This window comes from Filicampus tigris, chromosome 5 (assembly GCF_054856515.1).
Source record: "Filicampus tigris isolate MCC_2025a chromosome 5, RoL_Ftig_1.0, whole genome shotgun sequence".
Classification (NCBI taxonomy): Eukaryota; Metazoa; Chordata; class Actinopteri; order Syngnathiformes; family Syngnathidae; genus Filicampus; species Filicampus tigris.
In genome coordinates, this window is record NC_141221.1 from 21,286,192 (window position 1) to 21,306,791 (window position 20,600).

Consider the following 20,600-nt stretch of genomic DNA (forward strand, 5'->3'; position numbering starts at 1 on the left):
GTATTGTCTGTGAAATTCACCTTTATTTTTCTTCTTGGGCATAGAAGCTTGTGTTGAATGCTCACTGGGCTTTTTCCGCATTGCAAAGTAACAGTCCAAATGTGTCTGTTTATTTCACTCCTTTTGCTAGCTTGTGAATGTAATATTAGCTTTGCGTTACTGAGACAACTTGATATGCGTCAAGAGTCAGTTGAAGACGGATGTAAAGGAAAGAATTTGATCACTTTTCAATTTTTTTTTCAGGTATGAATAATAAATAAACCGGTGTTATGAAATTCCTTCCTACCCATCGAGATGTCCTACCAATGCTCAGTGCGCTTGCACATGCATGCGCACAACGCCGATAAGTGTTTTCGTGGGGATTTTATAACTTTTTGTCCTACCTGTTGTACATTTGTTAAAAGCGGTGAGAGGTTACTATTTTCATTTTCATTGAGTCTTATTTGACTTTTTCATTTCCTCAACAATACCTTTGACATGTGATTTCCATCATAGCTTTTAAGCATCGTAGCTTTTGTGCATAGTGAGCATAGTCATCATGCAGTGTATGTATACTACACGCAATTGTCAGGACGTACTACCTGCTTTCACCTCTGCGTAAGTATTTTCTTAAGGGATTTTGTAAAATTCTACCTACCAGTCTGCATCTAAACAAAACAAGCTGAAAGCGCATGGTAGCATTTTGGCTGTCAAATTAGCCTTTGGTAAAAAGTTTCGCAAAGGGTAGGACATTTCTGCAAGCAGGCTGTCAAATCAGCCATTGGTAGGAAGTTTCAAAGGTAGGGCAATTTGGCAGAACACCGGAAGTACTGTAAGTTTTTTTCTTTAATCTGTGTGGCCCACTGCCACCTGGTGTTAGCAAGTCGCCGGTTGGGGTCCCCCATCCCACAAGCACACATACTATGCATGCATCCACAGAGATATCGAGCATCTCGCTGGTCTCGTCGCTTCTGTCTGAGCTTGGAGCAGACACACTTTGCTATCCTAAAGTGCATTAAGAGCAAAAAATGTCAACAGAAGACTGTTCTTGAACAAAAACCTGAAATCAAAACCTTTGTTCTGCACAGGGTGGCTTTTTTTTTTTTTTAGTTGTTTACAGTTTATTTTATTTTCACCCATTTGCTGTTAATTGTTTTCTTCAGAGAGAAAAAAGTTCAATGAAGGGAGATTTTTTTGTGTGTCGTAGTTTCTTAACAGTACCTGATTTGCTTGAGCATTTGCGTAATGAGAAGAGAAGGGGAAAAATCCAGAGGACAATGCATGGGGGAAAAAAAAACGTTTTGTTACAGTTGTATATTTTCAGTTTTTTTTTGAGGGGGGATAGTAATTTATTTATTTATCCATCCTATTTTTTTCCTGGGTTTTAACTATTTAATTATAATAATAAAAAAAGGAAACATCACAAAAACACTGAAAGATCATGAACGTTAATTCCGTTTTAGCAATTTGATGATGCTTAATCATTGAAACATGTTGGTATCGGTGATACTGGACCAGTATTTACTTGGTATTTTATTGATACCAAAATATGCAGTTTCACACACCACTAGTCCCAATTTCACTAGCCTCATTTTCTCCTGCCTGACAGATTCATACAGTATATGACTGCATAATCACTGTGGCTCTCCTGACATTACAAAGAGCAGGACTCAAAGAAAGTTAAGGTATGAAAGTAGAATATTAATGTAGTGTCAGGTTTTTTTTTTAATTATTATTATTATGGTGGGTTGGTGACACATGAAAAGGCTCTTTGAACCGTGTTACATTCCATTCCATTTTGAAGAAAGAAAGAAAGAAAGAAAGAAAGAAAGAAAGAAAGAAAGAAAGAAAGAAAGAAAGAAAGAAAGAAAGAAAGAAAGAAAGAAAGAAAGAAAGAAAGAAAGAAAGAAAGAAAGAAAGAAAATAATTACAGCCACTGCACAACAGCATTTTCAGCATTAACCCTGCATGGAATGGATACCACGTAGCTAATGGTTAATCATTAATAACGTGAGACTGCAAATGTGCAGTGCAGAGGTTTCAAAAAACGATAAATAACAATTTCCCGGTGTCTTTTCTGCAGTAATGGGGTTCAGGAGTGAGAGACACAAGGTTAAAATCACAACGTTTCCTCCCACTAATCCAGTTTATTTGCCAAGTGAAGCAAAGAAAACTGTTTGAAACAGCCCAGTTTGAAGCATGCATTGCTCACTCAAGGGGACAGATCAAATGTCAGTGCTTACTTTAACTAGTACACAACTCAATTACGGCAGGCGAACATAAACTAAACAAATTCAAAATGTTTTTTTTTTAGTAAAAAATTCATAATTCCACATATATACTGAACTAAAGTATAAACACAACATTTTTGTTTGTGATTTTAATGAACTGAACTTAAAAAAGCTAAGACTGTTTTCTTTTGGTGGAACAGAGTTTCTGTAAAATACAGTCGGGGGGAAGGGGGGGGGGCTTTTTCGGGGGGTTGCCGCGGCCCGGTCCAAAGCGGCCCGCAGCCCGGTACCGTAAAGTAACTTTCATAAGGCCCATCGAGAATGCTCCGCCCCCTCTGTGCTGATATCTACGCTCCGCCCCTGCTTTCAGTACATTATGTTATAAAACGGACATTGTATTGGGATGTACACTCCCTTTGTGATCATTCCTCTTGGTCAATGAATGCACGTTTAGCCACTACCCGTATTCACAGAGAGAAAGAACATTTTCTTGTTCCTGAAAAGTGTGTACTGCATTTGAGAGCCATACAGGCATTTAGTAAACTGGTAAAAACTGCCACTTCTCTTTGACCAAGAAGTTAAAAGGGGCTTTGAAACAAACAGGTGCCCAGATGTATTGCACACTCAATACAGTTATGTCAGCTTAAACAATGTGAACAGGCAGCATTTTGCCTGCAAATACATGGCCAACCACAGGGAATGCCATGCCAATGAATCAAAACACTGCAGCTGCACCTTGGCAGCATTTTTGCTGGCTCAATATGCACAGGCAAATGTGCACAAGGTCATTGATGGAGACTCACAACAAAGAAGATCCATCTTACTAATCACTGGATGTGTCATGGTGAATAATCATATTATGATAAATAGCTGACGCCTTCCATTGTAACAAATAGGTTGTATAGATAGAGGGTGAATCTTTGGGAATAAAGAAGATGCAAAAAATGCGTGCAAACAGACGATTATGTAAATTCACACATTTGCATGCACACACAAAGTGGAACAAACAGGTCTTAAAAAAATCTCCTGCTTTGGTGTATTTTCTCACCCCTTACCCATCTACTTTTGGTAAAATCACAGAAATGTTACGTAGACTTCCTCAAAAATACGATTTTAAAGAGCTAACTTGTAAAGAGATACTTTAAAATATATGTACAACAGCCTGGCATGTAAAACAGTGGCTGTGCAAGGGCCAGCATGAGATGACCAGTAGGGAACATGTACAAGGTGAACGGTTGACATAATAGCATAAAAGGCCAGTTTTGGGGGTCACATGTTACTGTAATATATTACATTTAGGCAGTAACGAAGTAAGATAACAAGTTACTCATTATATATTTTGTAATATTACAGTTGCTGAGTCCCATAACATGTTACAATTTTGGGACCACAAGAAAAAAATCAGGAGAAGGACACAGTCCATTAGATAATTCACAATACTGTATTCACAGAGCTGGGCATTCTGCTATGGGACCGACCGGTTCGTCTATCTGCCTATGACGAACGTCCATTCTGTAGGCGAATGGGAAACTTAAAAAAAATAGTCGGACTAAGCATAATCGGAGGCCCATTTTTTCTGCCTATGTAACAAGAGCAATGTGGTTTTCGTCCTCATGTTGAGGATGATGCATACATTTGTTGTTATTCAAAACTAAACTACCTGTCCCCAAACATAAATGTTTCAACCAGCAGGAATTAATTGTGTTGATTATTTCAATATCATCTTTGTTATAGAGCAATAGAATTATTTAGGAGCTATGCAGATTTTATGAAGATTGCAATTCATTCAATTTTCAAATTCATTTCTAAATAAAAAAGAATACATATATAGCACAGGCAAGAAGACAGCATCACTGAAAATATATGGTGGCACTGCAAAATGATATGCAGAACCTGCTATTAAATACTTTATGAGTCATTCAATGGAGAAGAAAGGATATCATTTCACAGGCAAATTGTGTGTGTCGGGCGGTAAGAGGTTAGGCACTGAGGGTATTGCAGATAATGAGAGGACATCGTAACAAACACAAGGTATCAACTTACAAATACCTTTTTTTAAATTGAGGTTGTACATTCTATAAACAGAGGTTTCCAGATTCATTTAGACTATCTACAATCTGTCAAGGAAGATCGAAAGCCACCATCACATCCCACTGAGACAACCCCTTTCATTTTTTTTCAGACTGTTAGGAATCAGTGCATCACTTTACTTTCAGATATTAAGGTGAACTTCTAAGACAAAATGACAAGCATACAGCATTTTTTGGAAAATCTTTTTTTTTTCATAAAACTCATTGGGTGGGCGGTCTGTCAATCTGGGTGGGCCTGTACACACCCAGGCCCACCCATGGCTCCGCCCCTGCTTCAAGGTCTTTTTCATTATGAAAAGAATAAAAATAAAACCTCTTCATTTATTTTATAAAAACACTTTTGCTCATTAAATAATTTCAAGAAAACATTCAGCTCAAATGTCTGGCAGAATACCTTGTTTTTTTGTTGTTTTTTTTCAATGGGCAAAAGTGTTTTATAAAATTAATGAAGTCAAAGTTCTAATGATCTTTTTTCTTTTTTTTGCTGATCCGAAACACAATCCGATTCGTGACTCAAAATCCGTGAGCGATCTGAACCGTGATCCGTTGAACCACTAGTGAGTACTAAAGTCAATCTCCTGGTACTCATTTTAGTACCCCATGAAAAAAAATGATGTGCACCCCCGATGTCTGTGTATGTATGTATGTATGTATGTATGTATGTATATATATATGTATGTATGTATGTATATATATATATATATATATATATATATATATATATATATATATATATATATATATATATATATATATATATATATATATATATATATATATATATATATATATATCAAGACAGCAATCAAGACTAAATGCATTGAATCCATGAATTACTACCCCGCCACTTTTACTCTCCATACTTGGCTCCATCTGACTCCTACCGGTTTCTGAAATCACTGAAATAGAAACAATGATGAGGTCATATGTGCTGTGGAGGAGTTCTTAGGGGATTAGGACGCCGCCTTCTTCTCTTATTCGATAGCAATGTTTCAGCATTGTTGCACCAAGTGCATTGATCTCTATATAGAAAAATTGTGAAAACTGTCTCCATCCTGTGCGTCCTTCAGGGTGAGGATTAGAACTTTATGAAAAACCTCATACACACACGCACCCCCCCCCCCCCCCACACACACACACACACGCGCACACACAGGTATAATAAAACGCATTGCTTGAGTGAATGTTTTGCTGGTAAACAGTTGCAGGTCGACATTGGACTGAAACCCCCATATGCAATTCCACATAACAAAAATACACCCACAGCTCTAAGTAAAATAATGTAAAAAGGCTATGTGTGAATGCAATCCTCATTTCGGTATTTGGCCCTTTTACTTGTCTTGTGCATTCCATAGTGAGTTTAAATGAATGTGCCTTTTTAGTCTATACATACCAAAACTCGCAGGTAAAAGGAAACTCTTCATTGTACATCAAGGGTCTCAAACTTACAACCCGGGGGGCATGTGTAGCCTGCAGGATGATATTTTGCGGCCCCATACGTGACATCAAACTTTAGTTTTAGGACAGCCCCCACCTTTTTTGCCAGGCCATTGCCCTGGGCTTTTTATGTTGTTGTATTTTCAATCAATGATGTACTATTCGGGAGAGCGGGTCATTCAGTAACTGGGGGGTCAGCTGTTCGAATCTCGCTCTGTCTGAATGTGGCGTTGTGTCCTTGAGCAAGACACTTCACCCACCTTGCCTCCAGTGCCACTCACACTGGTGTACGGCTGGGTGTGAATGTTTGGTGGAGGTCGGAGGTGCACACTGACAGCCATGCTTCCGTCAGCCTGCCCCAGAGTAGATGTGGCTACATATGTAGTTTACCACCACCAGAGTGGGAATGTGTGAGCACATGTACAGTATAATGTATCCATTGAAAAGCGTCTTTGAGTGTCCAGAAAAGCGCTATATATATCTGATGCATTATTACTACTATAGTTTAGGCTCATGACAAATTTTGGCAAATAGTAATTATGAAGTGACTCCAAGTGGAAGGAAAAGATATTAACCACTCCCAGTCAGGTCTTTTTCAAAACCTGCCATGAAGATAAAGGTTGGTGGAGACCAGCCAGTTTCAAGAAAAACAATGTTTTTTGTTGAGCACAGGGGCAGCCCAAGAAGTATTTAAAACCCTTATTACTGATAAGGTCTGTCAGTCTAATAAAGTGCACATACATGTTTATATTTCAGTGATATCATCAATCTTAGATGACATACTTCTATATTGAAAGATAAAAAGCAGACATAGGATGGCAGATACAGATCAAACTTTGACCCACTCTGTGCTGCCGCTACTTCTTTGGGTCCCCTAACCTGAAAAGTCAGATGGTGTCCCCCCTGAAAAATTCAGTCACTTGATTCCTGGGTCGAACTAGGGTTGGACTGGTAATAGAAACAGTGCCTGGCATTTTTAGCAGCCCGCATTAGTAAAACATGTTGATGGAAGTACGGAGAACACATCCACATGCAGGCGCGTACGCAAAGCTCCTTACTCTCTCGGTAACTGTGAAGCCATTGTTCCCCAGGGCATGCACAGTCATGGTTCAATAAAACAAAATGTACACATATCCAGAACCAAAACACAACACACCAGCAACACACGCATGTCCAAGTAAAAAACAACATTTACTGCGCTTAACTGACTAGTTCAGTGCTTGGCAACCTTTAACACTCAAAGAGCCATTTCGACCCGGTTTCCACGGAAAACAAAACACTGGGAGCCGCAATCACTTTTTGACATCTGAAATGAAGATGTTTGCATATATATATATATATATATATATATATATATATATATATATATATATATATATATATATATATATATATATATATATATATATATATTAGAGCTGTCAAACAATTACATTTTTAAAGTAATTAATTGGAACCTTTTTCCATAATTAATCGCGTTTAATCATATTTTTCAACTACATTTTATTACATACCTTGGAACCGATATTTACTTGAGTAATATCTTGGAATTAATATGGAAACAAATTAAATGTATATTTTGATTCAAAGACTGTTCTAATAGCTTTCTTTGATCCTTGAATACAATTATTTTCCTGTAAAATACAACTGTTGAACAATACACTAAAGACGTACAACTAATGTGGTATTTGAATTTGGCTTTGCAAAGTGCACAAATTATTTGGAATTTCTCCAATGAGCCATCGAGCAAATTTTTTAAGTAAAACTACGTAAAAGTCCGTCTTTGTGACAGTGACTCCCCTCCAAGTTTGGCTGCAAAGTATAAATATAATTTTAATTAATATCCACAGATAACGCTTTAACTTTTACAGCCTTATACAGCTATATACATATATATATATATATATATATATATATATATATATATATATATATATATATATATATATATATATGAAACTTAACTTAAATTAGCCATCTAGCAAACAAAAATGCCCGAATTTAAGAAGGCAATGCAAAAAACTGCAGCATTTCACTGAACAATGAAAATAAATATTTGCAAAATAACTGCCTGAATATTTATTTGACCTTGTTAATGGGACTTCAGCTCTTGAACCTTTGCAGCGCCTGCAAATCAGGGCTGTAGGAAGACACTTTCATCTTTACGCAGGACTCTAAGTTGCCGTCTTTTTTGAAAGAAATCATAATTATTTTTGTAAGCATTCATATTACATTATAAATGCGACCTCGGCCTCTTTCGTGTGCGAACATAATTTGTCCCTAAAGTGACGACCCGCATGCGGAGAAGAAGAGACGATGTCACTCACGACATAGTGTTTACCGAAGTAAATGTGGTCCAGCTGTTGGGGCATTTCTACACCAGAGCAATTAGGTAGGATGTAGAAATACAGTATTTGGGGTAAATGATGAGGCGAGACTTTTCGATCTCATTTCATGCAGACGTCACTAAAGACGACGTCACGTCATAACCGCGCCTAAAAATCACCCTAAACGTCCACTTTATGCTTCATGTTCCAAGTGGGATTGAATTAGAGTCAAATACAAAGTCAATACTGTTATTCAAAAACACTTTGCAGATTCGATCCTTCCCAGCTGCCAGAATTTTCTTTGTGCTCCGGATGAGGTCAATGTCTGATATATGCGACCTGGTAGTTCAGACTGCGGTCCCATTGCAAACAATCCAATACGTATCTGATCTAGGATCACAAATGAAAGTGGCCGAAAACTTTGAAGGAGTCATGATACACGTTTTTGAGACAAATGACATACACTTCAATAGGACACTTAAAATGTATTTTCCCATGTTACGAAAGCCGCAACATAAGGATGAAATAGGCCCCATGCGGCTCCGGAGCGGCGGGTTTCCGACCCCTGGGTGTTCAGCCGATGTGACGGACCGGCCCGTCTATCCATGACTGTCGGACAGAGGTGGATAATCCAGGTCCAGAAAGTAAAAACCCTGCCACAGTTTGGCTTTGGCCACAGGTGCTTCTACTCAACTGGCGGGTAAACGAGCGCAGTTGGATTACCCACCTCTGCAGTCGGACGCCCGTTTTGCTGAGGGTTGACGAATGAAGGGTAAAATTTCAAAATAAATGGACTAAGAATAGTTGGAAACTAATTCGTCTGTAGTCCGTCATTAGTCTATTTTTCACGGCGGGGCTTCCATGGCCGCGGCGAGCGTGGCAGAGAACAATAGTGAGTTGTAGTTGCCTGGAGAACAGATTTGAGTGATGGACCAGGGCTGTCAACAGTTTCCAAGGCGCAGTGAGTCACTCTTTCTGTTCAAATAATTGTCTTTAGTCTATTTTTTGCGATTATAATTCAATGGCTGTTGAAGCCTGGGGCTGTTTGTGTATAGAGAGACACGAGACAGTAGTGTGCGTTCAAGCGCACTTGTATTTCCTCATTCTGACTTCACGTACACCCGCTCTCCCTCCTGCTGCTGGGGCATACCAATACAAGAGGGGGAGAGCAATACCACAATCCTTATAACAGAGGCTTCCGTTTTGCAGCTTCGGGGTCCTAAAAGGAGACGCATTCAGCAGGCCGGACATGGAGCATGAAGGCTCCCAATGTGGTTAGTCCGTGTGGTGAGTCTTTTGTTTCGTTTCAAATATTGCTCAGCGGGTGGGGTCTCGAGTGAAAGTTTAGTCGGACTTGCAGACGGACAGCCGTTTAAAATTAGAGGCGGACCAGGCAATAGACGGGTACTATATTCCCCCCCGGAAAAAAAGGTGAATGACGGACAATATAAGGGTCCCCACGCTGCCGACGGATGACAAATAACGGACACTCAATTTTTTGTAAAATGCCCAGCTCTGAATATAAATATAGTGTATATGTTGGAGTGTTCGCGCATGACATGAGCACTTGATGATGTCGCAATGCGTCCCCTCACACAAAAGGTGGTGCCTTATGTAATGTGCATACTAGGTGACCTTGGACCCGCTTGTATTAAACATGACCTTCTCTTACCAGCCAATGTTGAACTCGACGTGGGCATCAAAGAAACCAACAACAGGAGCTGTGGCTGCGTTCCAGCCATGTATCCTGGCTCGGATCAGACCCTCCCGTTTGCTGTTCCTCACTATCTTGACCAGGCCAGGGTACCGTTTGTTCACATACTGATCCAAGTTGAATTTCAGCTCCACTGTAAAAGGGCACATTAGACACTTCATTACATAATGACAGTTATAAGAAATCGAGTGCATCTGACATACAACGGTTGGGCTTCTGTAAAGCAGTTTATTGTTGAATGTTTTTTCCTTCTTTTTCCTTTTTTACCTTTCTTCATGAAAAGATGGAAGTTGTTAAATGCATGTCTTTTATGAACTATTGTGTACCTTGTATGTCTTGTTCAACGTATGTAGGCAAAACAAGCAGTCTGGACGTAAAGATGTGCTTGTTTGCATTCAGATGTGCTTGTTTGCATTCAGAAACACGTATCATTATTTTGTCACAATGCCATGTTTAGGAGGAGTATTTAAATATTTTCATAAAAGATGCAGCAATGTTATATGGTATACTTATACAGCAAGGTTGGGCAATTAATTTTGCAAAGGGGCCACATGAGAAACTGGAATGCTTTCTGAGGGCCAAGCCACAAAGCTAACCTCAATTTTGTCTTCATTGTTTTTGCATGCATTTTTTTCATTGTTTTTTCATGCATTTAGAAAAAGCATACTGTATTGTCTTGTTTTGATAAATTGCTACATGTGTGGATATGGTATATATTTTTAATCATGATTTAAAACAAATGTATTAGTATATAATGTCATTAAAATCACATCTTTACCCTTTAAAAATTATAAAATTAATTTTGTGCACCAACTGCATATTGGACATTCCTTATCATGATTTAGATCCTTCAGTCCTAAATATATCAGTGATATATGAGTGTCACACATTCAGAGATATAAATTAAGGACAAGGATGCATGATGCACTCAAAATCCGACCAGCATCCAAAGCTAGCGTTTGACTGTGGTTCGCAACATAAATCAGCAGAGGTGTGCACATCAGTCCGTCAGTCATCCTTCCACCAATCCGGTGGCGACAGCAATTCGCGTCAAGAATGTACTTATTACATCACACGGACATGCACGCAAAAAACAACAACAACAAACAGACACACACACACGTACAGAATGGTGATTGCTGAAATTAAAATTAGTGAAAATGTCATAGGGGTTGTTTTTGAATTATGGAAAGAAGTGAAAATACTCCTAGAAAACCCAGGCACGCACAGGGAGAACCCACAGGAAGGAAACGTTGATACATTTATTGCTACAGTATATATATGTTGTTGTTTGCTGAAGTGCTATTTTTTTCCCATTGAATGTTTCTCAGGTTGAACATAACGTCACAATGCTTTTTGGTGAGGAAGTGTCTGGTAAATTCCTTGTAAATTGTCCAACATTCTTCAAACTACGGGTCATTGCAGATTTTCAACAAAGTCCAGCTATTCTGACTTGTCAAGCTGCAACAATGTATTTTGATTATCACATCAATGCATTTTATATTGAGAACACAGATGTGTTCCTTTGGATTTGAGACAGACGTCATAATAGGCAACAACTAAAAAACAGTGATGACCAAATGTACATCATCCCCTACTGTTATTTTGTTTGAAAATGTTGCTGAAATTATGTCAACGTGAGATAAAAACACGGTCTGTGAAACTTTCACTTCGTGTTATTAATATGTTTTTGGGGATGGGCATTATTAATAAACAACTAAAATAGTGGAATAACCCAATCATTTGCATTGTTTTGACCCAATTTGCTGTGGTTATTTAACCCTAAAAGTTGGGTCAAAACTGAATAACACTTTTTTTTGTTCAAATGGACCCAAGTCTGGGTTGGTCGTTTTTTAACACAGCAATTGGGTCAAATTTAACCCCCCAATTTTTTTTGGGGGGGCCCAACTGTTTTTAGAGTGTGGAAATTTTTTGGGTTGCTTTCAGAGCAGCATTTATGAGTGCTCCTGCTAACCTTTGCAGACAGACAAGAGCAAAGAACAGTCTGCCTCAGCATCTCTGGTGTGTATGATGTTCAGTATTTTATTTAAAGTTTTTTTTTTGTCGTGTTAATAGATAAATAATGATTAGTTGTTTGGAAGTGATGTATTGGAAGATAAAGGTAACTGTGTTTGAATAATAATAATAATGGTTGTCATCTTCAAATAGGCGGAATGCCCCTGTCTCTTCTTTAATGCCACACATAGTTTTTAGCATTTTGGTATATTGTACTGGGTGGCATTATTATGGCATGGTCACTTAAAATCATCAGCACCAAGCTGACACACTATGATGTGCTGTACATAGTGCACTTTATTTACCATTTTAATCAAATTGGTTCAGATAATGGATGGAGGGATTTTTCATCTGTTGGACCTTTATTTTATTTAGTGACGATAGACGGACTGGCGGACGTTTGATGTTTACTGAAGGAAGCGTGGTTTAAATAACATGACGGACAGACGGTTACAGTTTGGTTCGCCCTGAAAAATAGACGAATTGACAGATGACGGATTGGTACCCAGGCTGCTGACAGATGACGAATGACAGACCGGCAAACTTTAGTAAAATGCCCACCTCTAATAAATTCTACCTTGAAGTCTTCAATTAACCTGAGATACATGTTTATGGACTGTGGCGATTGCTGTGGATGGAAGTCAGAGTACCTGGGAAGAATACACACACAAACTAAGGGACAATGCATATTGTACACAGAAAACGTCCGACCTGAACTTCTTGTTGTAAGACACATATTCCACAGTCCACCACATGATTCTATTCATTCATTTAAAATGGCTTAGTTCACATTCCAACTTCAAAAAACATGAAACCGAGTTTGACCAGTAATAAGGGTGCTGCTGTGCTACTGCTTACCGCTGTCACTGTTGTCATCCACTAGGATGATTTCCTTGAGCAAGTGAGCTGGTGTGTGGTTGACCACACTGTGGACGGAACGTAGTATCACCGACAGAGCCTCGTTCACGAAGATAAAGACCACAGAAATCTGAGGAAGGTCCTCTGGATATGTCAGCTGCTTGCACCTGTAAAGATAATTACAACATTAGAATCATTTGCTAATACTTAATTCAAATGTACTGTATGTAGCATGCTTGTTCCAACTTTAAAACATTTCATTTGTAAGTGTCACAGTTCAATGTTTGTATGGTGAACTGTCTGTGGAGGACCTAAGTGCAGGGAAGCAGGGACATTTGAAATAATCAAAATGAATAAATTAACAAAAGTTCATTAAAAGTAACAAACCAAAACTGGAAATAAACTCACCACCATAAGAAACAAGACATGACTAAGAGAAACACAAGTTACAACGACAGAAACAATGAACTGACCAAGCCAGAAAGAAACCAGGCAACTAAATACAAGCAAACTAACGGGATATCAAGGTACATCTGGGCAAGACATGAGTGGCCGAGAGAGCCGATTGGTCGACACAATGGACCGGCTGATGAGAACAGGTGGAAACAAAAACCTTATGAGCAAGATAATACCTGAAAAAAGCCACACAGGGAAAACAAAAGCAAAACAAAGTCAACAAAAACACAGATCATGACAGTAGATTTCCCAAAAGTCACAACAAAAATTTCCCCACAACAGGGTGGTTGGAAGGCGTCCCAGGAGTGGGCATAGTTTCAGGCCATCAGGGCCAGTCTGCAATCCAGGATGGCTGACCTGGGGTGTTTGACTGGGCCAAGCCAAGCACATGATGCTTTTTGTGGTTGTTCAGGCACACCACTGCCATGCCGGCCCCTATGGCATTGCAGGGACCAGGGCTGGGCTTACCTGGGCTGGAGCCCAGGGGCCTACGGAAGTTGGGGGCCTATCAGAATTAAAACAAACAAAAAAAAGATGTTGATTTTTCTGTCAATCACTTTACATTCTTGCCATGAGTTGACCAAGCCGCAGGCGATTCTGTGCAACGCCGTGGCCGTAGAGAGGACCTAAAAGAAGCCCTATCGTCGAATAATTTCGTATTATTCTGCCACTTGTTTAAAATCAATTGTCGCTGCGGTAAACGAAGCCTGCTCTAGGAGGACATTCAATTCCACATTATTCTGTCATGTGTTTATTTGTCAGTCAATCATGTCATCATGGCATCCGCAGACCAATCACACACCCGTACCATATACTAAGACAATTTTCAGTCAATCCCAATGAAGAGGAAGTTCCACTTCCTCTCAGCTCCCAACGTCACATGACTAATCCCTACGTGCATTTTGTTTACGCAGCCAAGCTGACAGGACCGTAGCGGCGGTAGTTTCAGTTATATTCTGTTTCTGTCCAAGTGAACTCACATCTAACTTTGATGAAAAGGACATAATGAGTGGACAAGTTGTAATATCACAGATGCACCAGGAGTGCTTTTTCAACGGCGGCAGATGCAACTGGTGAGACCTTGCGATCGTACAAAGACTTGGAAGGTGACATAAAGTTTAGGTTACTGGCCGTGTGGACATAAAACTACATGGCTTTAATCTTTTAGACAAGCATACTAACAGGCTCAACCAGGCTGCCTCGGAGCCAGGTCTGTGCTGGGCAGGCTGGCGGCCATGGCGGCGGCCAGCCCAGTGACAGGCTACGCCGGGAGTCTCGGCTTCGCTGTAGAACGGGTGCACCGGATGGGGCGCTCGCTTGCGCAACCCCGGGGCTGGAGATGGAGAATAACCCGCAGGCCGGAGGAGCCATCACCCCGAACGCCGGCACAACTACTTAATTGGATCTTGTTTTGGTATCCTGTAGAATGCGCACCCCTTCTTTTGCTCCCTATCTACCATTGTCAAAGTGTGGCGTTTCCTTAAATTAGTGGCAAGTTTTCTACCCTGCCAAAATGGCCATGTTTGTATTTAGCGCATGGCGTTGTGGGATACGTGATGCTAGCGTCCGGAGCTCTATATTGTGTTTTGTATTTTATTATTTTTTACATAGTATTGTGATCTGAGGAAGTATTGTCGGCGCAAGAGTGCACCATGTGTGCTAATTTCGTGTAGTGTAGTTTGTGATATCAGTGCAATACTATTAAAGTATATTTTTTTTTAATTCATAGAAGGGATTGGAAAATGCACTATTGGTTTATAAAGAATATAGTGTGTGAACCTTTTGATTTGTTGGCTATTCTATTTGCCAAAATGTATCAAATACATACATATGCATGCTTATCTTTTTGTCAATGTTAAAAAATGATTTGAGTATCTCAGAAAAGCCCTTTATGCCACTGAGCAGTGAACAATCGCAGTGTTTTCAAAGGCAGCAAATGTGAGTCCATGTCAGCGTTCGCGAGGGTTCGTTCAATGTTGCAAATGTTCGCAAAACGTTCGCCGGATGTTCGTCAACAGTTTTACTGATTGAACATGTTCAAAATTCTCTTGTGACAAGAAAAACACACGCGAACGTGTGACGGCGGTTTGGCGAACATTTACGACCTGGAACGCATTTTTCTACCTTTGCCAACAGTCTGAATTGTTCGACCCTAATTTGGCAGTGGGGCTTTAGAGTTGGGGAGGGGGGCCTATATGTGATGGTTAGCCCCGGGGACTATGAGTAGGTAAAGGCGTCCCTGGCTGAGGGCCACACACGAAGCGTCGATGGCAGCTGCAAAGGCGCGTGCCATTCGAGCAGGGCGGCTGCAGGACAAGACAGATGAGTGGCCTGGCGGTCTGTGCAGCCCAATTATGACATGGACAGGCCACTGACACGGTTACCCCAGATCAGCGAGAACACAGTATGTGTCGTAACTGTCATTGTGCAGGAACAGTGGCATGGAGAAATTGCTACACATAAGCAGGGGCATGGATGCCACGGAGCAGGAATGTGGGCTGTGCAGGAATGTGCATCAACAGCCTGCCACCATAGAGCTTGGGGTGCAGGAAACGAGGGTGTACACGAAAAACAAGTGAAATATGACGAGGTGAAGAAAATGGCCTCAAAGAAAGTGACTCTGAGACAGATTCGGAAGAACTTGACTTTTAAAGTTGTCATAAAATGTTAAGAATGTGCTAACACTCCACTTCAACAGGCTTGACATTTGTAGTATCCCAAATGTTCAATACCAGTGGCATTGCCACAGCCTTTTTATTGGGGCACCTGCCCCAGAAGTAACGAGCTGTGCCCCAGTATCAGGTGCAGACTGGCAATCGGACCGGCCGGTACGGCCAGAGTGGGAAGGTGAAAAAAATGCTGCACCGTTGTTAATATTTTATAACGAGACACAGTGTTTCCTTACATTCATTAATTTGCGACCGGCTCAGAACTTGACGCTAACCCCTTTCCTCTCCTCCGCTCATTGTGTGTTAAGTGGTGCTGTGGGCCCCACTTCCAGCAGATAGCTGTTAATGGTCTATTATCAACGACACAACTCTAAAAAGTCATTGCAATGACAGGGCGTCAGTTAGCCCCCTACTAGCAAGCTTGTTGAAAATACGTCAAAACAAGACTGTATGATGCAAACTTATCGATCAAGGCGTGCAAAAAGAAGAACAAGGATAGATACATATTGCAGAAAGATATTACATATATCTCCAGCTGACCAAATATAGCATGCTCTTTTTCTTGATGCTATAAAGTTTTGGGGAGGACAGCAACTGTCTTCAAATCAGATTAGGACTTTACTAAATTTATACTCATACATGGCGCCATCCAAGCTATATCCACACACACAGCTTTCCCTGCAGTTTGAGGTCTATGTGACACAAAAACAGCCTTACTATGCTTTTGTTGTAATGTTCAAAGTGTTCATAGCTGTGGAAAAATATAATAATTATGTATTTGTGCATTCATTAATAACTCAAGTCGCGATTTAGTAAGAGTGTAGCAGTGGGGTTGCTTTTGTGTGTGTGTGTGGGGGGGGGGATGCGTGTATTTGTGGAAGGGGGATATAGTAGGGCAGTGTTCCCCACCCTTTTTTCTGCCACGGACAGGTTCATAATATAGTCTGACTGATATTTCTGTTACATTCCTGCCGTGGTGATTTTTTGCGCCGCTCCAGAACTTTAAAAAAAAAAAAAATATATATATATATATATATATATATATATCTGCGGCCCAGAACCGAGTGGTCAGAAGACCGATATCGGGCTGCAGACCGGTGGTTGTGGACCATAGTAGTAGGGGGCCTGTGGCCCAGTAGAAATTTCAATCAATCAATCGATCACATTATGTTTGTATAGCACTTTTCATACATAAAAATGCAGCTCAAAGTGCTGTGCAATACAAACATCAAAAATACAATATAAAAAGAAGACCCGCTCCCTCCCTCCAAAACATACACCAAGACATATATCCACAAGCACATCAGCACGCGCACACACACACGTGCGCACCCCCACACACGCACCTGATAAACTGAGTTAGAGACATGGCAAGGCACAGAGAAACCATATGAGGAAAGGGTACTCAAGGGGAGCTCATCCACACTGAGAGGAATGGCAGCCCACAACCACAGGGAGTGCCACCATCACAGAGACCACCGGGATCTTTCCAAACAGCTCCACATAGTGCAGAGGCCCCCGGTCACCCGGACCAAAGGAGCCCCTGCAATGACGCCCCCCGCTGGATGGGCAGTCACCCTTCTTAGCACGGAGGCAGACAATAATATAGGCTAAGAACTAAAAACAGTAAGATAAGGTAAAAATAGTCCTCAATCAAAAAGAAAAAGATACATTATTTAAAATTATTTAAAAGCCAAACTAAAAAGGTATGTTTGGAGCCTCCCCTTAAAAACTTCAACGGCCTCTGCGGACCTGATGTCCTCTGGCAGGCTATTGCATAGCTGTGGACCTTTATGCCTAGCAACACCACTGGTCAATACTGTAGATCTTGTGTTAGATATCGTGAGACCTTAAGTACCTAATTTTCAGATACTAACAGTTTTCATTGAAGCCCCTGTGATAATCACAATGGCCTCGACTGCTTGCTTTGAGGTCTGAGCAGGCAATTCATTCTGCTATAATAGTTGCCTGGAGTTTGACCCATGCGGGGCCAATTATTAAAATTAACAGCAATCATGCTGAGAATTTTCCCATCTCATCCTTCAAACAACAAAGCCTATTCCGTCATTCAAGTCAAAACTCCCTTTCACTTCCAGCTGAGTACAATGTTTTCCTCATACAGTATATTCACTTTGACTTTGAAGCCAGAAATAAAAGTGTCAACAAGCCACAAGCCTTTCGATGACTTTCACACATACTGTGAAATGACACAACACAACAAAATTGGGATCTTTCCAAACAGCTCGAATTAGGCCCCTCACATAACAGCTGACAAACCCATTTTACTTGCTTCAGACTCCTTTTTCCATGTTTTCAGCAACACTGAGTCATTTTACAGGGATAATGACGTTGCTATTATAAGTGTTGAGGCAGTTATAAAAAAAAAAAAGATCGAAACACGTGTACTCTGCATTAGAACATCATAATTAGAGGAATAAACCAAAGTGTAAACAAACCTAGGAGTGTAATGTGAGCCTACGAGTTCTATAAGTAAGTTCATAAACTTCAAGGCAGATTATATGACAAAGTGACAGTTGGTATTTAGCAAGTGGAACTATTCATGCCAGAGCAGTTAACATATTGATTTGTCGGAATGTAACAGTCCCTCTATCATTGCTTATTAGATGTGACGGAGAAGTAGAGTCTTAAGAATCATCACTTAGCAGGTAATATGAACTTGAATCACAAATTAGAAAAGTAAGAGGCACAAGAACATTTTAAATTTTTTTTCTCATGAGACAAAGTAGACACTTTTGCCTGAATGAAATTGGCTGTGATGGATATTTGTGTGGGCACGGTCGACTGGTTAGCGTGGGTTTTCTCCGGGTACTCCGGTATCCTCCCACATTCCAAAAACATGCATGGTAAGTTGGACTCTCTAAATTGCCCCTAGGTGTGATTGTGAGTGCGGATGTTTGTCTCTGTTTGCAATTGGCTGGCAACCAATTCAGGTTGTTCCACGCCTACTGCCCGAAGACAGCTGGGATAGGCTCCAGCATGCCCCGCGACCTTGTAAGGATAAGCGGTATCGATAATGGATGGATGGATGGATGGATGGATATTTGTGTGTTCATAGTTCAGCATGGGCGGCACGGTGGTCGACTGGTTAGCACGTCCGCCTCACAGTTCAGAGGTCGTGGGTTTGATCCCGGCTCCGGCCTCCCTGTGTGGAGTTTGCATGTTCTCCCGTGCCTGCGTGGGTTTTCTCCGGGTACTTCAGTTTCCTCCCACAGTCCAAAAAACATGCATGGTAAGTTGATTGGACTGTCTAAATTGCCCCTAGGTGTGATTGTGAGTGCGGATGTTTGTCTTTGTGTGCCCTGCGATTGGCTGGCAACTAATTCAGGGTGTCCCCCACCTACTGCCCGAAGACAGCTGGGATAGGCTCCAGCACGCCCCGTGACCCTTGTGAGGGTAAGCGGTATAGATAATGGATGGATGGATAGTTCAGCATGGGCGGCACGGTGATCGACTGGTTAGCACGTCTGCCTCACAGTTCAGAGGTCGTGGGTTCGATCCCGGCTCCGGCCTCCCTGTGTGGGGTTTGCATGTTCTCCCCGTGCCTGCGTGGGTTTTCTCCAGGGAATGCGGTTTTCTCCCACATTCCAAAAACATGCTTGGTAAGTTGATTGGACTCTCTAAATTGCCCCTAGGTGTGATTGAGAGTGCGGATGTTTGTTTGTCTCTGTGTGCCCTGCGATTGGCTGGCAACTAATTCAGGGTGTCCCCCGCCTACTGCCCGAAGACAGCTGGGATAGGCTCCAGCACGCCCCGCGACCCTTGTGAGGATAAGCGATATCGATAACAGATGGATGGATAGTTCAGCATGTAAAAGTTGGCTGTCTTGAAAGTCTAAAATTCAGTTACTTCACCACCACTGTGATTGTGTTCTTTTCTAAGACAGCATGTTTGCCATCTCAACTCTGCAGGTGCTCTGTTGAACTGGGACTTGAGTGTGACGACAAGCAACTGAAAGATGGGAAAGGAAAGGCGACCCTCCAGGTGGATCCCAGCATGGTGCTGATCTTACATCCTCCTCTTCTTTGCCAGTGTGAGTCTGTTGTCAACATGTAATCATGAAAACATTCATATTTCATACATACCAAACCACTGATTTGGAGTCATAGAAATCACAATAGCTTGCTTACTCTCCCTTGCCAACGGCTTAAGCAGGATGCACACAAGACCCTTCCTTACACTCCAAGTCAGCAAAACCCAATTCTCAGATGTCTCTTAAAGATTATCCTGACCCATTATCTAGTGGTGTATTAAGAGTGGTTTATCCTCCCCTATCTACTCGAAAACGGTCAGGACCGACAATCGTAAATATTAAACCAAAGCCCAGCCCTGTAAGCACATGAACAGGAAAGAAAGAAAAAGCGGCGCTAACAGTTCCTAATTGGCTATTTATTCTTCCACTACTTGTACCATTTCTTCGTTTTATTTTCTTTCACACTGGATGCTGCCTCTAACAAGTCGCACACATTTTGTATGATGTGCTGTGTTGAGCATTTCAAGTACACCACAGACTATAAGAGCGATAAGAAAACATTGTAATTCCTCTCACGTGTGGGGTACTTGCATTCTAAATATCGGCTAGCATGTCGAAAATTGGAATGAGTGTGTCCCCCTTGAATGAACTGGAGTCTGACGCAATATTTGATGATTAAAGGCCATGATTATAGCACATCCATTATTTGCCTCGGACAAGTTACTTTAAAATGACTCTCCACATGTACAGCTTATCGTGAAGATACAACTACAATTAAGACCAAAATAATTAATTCAGTAGTGAATCACTGCTCACTGGATATGTTTCTGGT

The 20,600-nt window shown here is 40.9% G+C and overlaps 1 protein-coding gene across 4 annotated transcripts in view; it reads right to left on the minus strand.

Moving 5' to 3' along the window:
• Window positions 1–20,600, minus strand: part of galnt9 (polypeptide N-acetylgalactosaminyltransferase 9) — a 91,418-nt gene that overhangs the window by 52,124 nt on the left and 18,694 nt on the right. For all 4 annotated transcript variants that reach the window (XM_086031551.1, XM_086031550.1, XM_086031549.1 and 1 more), the window contains 2 exons: window positions 12,653–12,819; window positions 9,737–9,911 (listed from right to left, as the gene is read on the minus strand). In XM_086031551.1, the coding sequence (XP_085887677.1) occupies window positions 9,737–9,911; window positions 12,653–12,819 (342 nt within the window). The remainder of the gene's footprint in view (window positions 1–9,736; window positions 9,912–12,652; window positions 12,820–20,600) is intronic.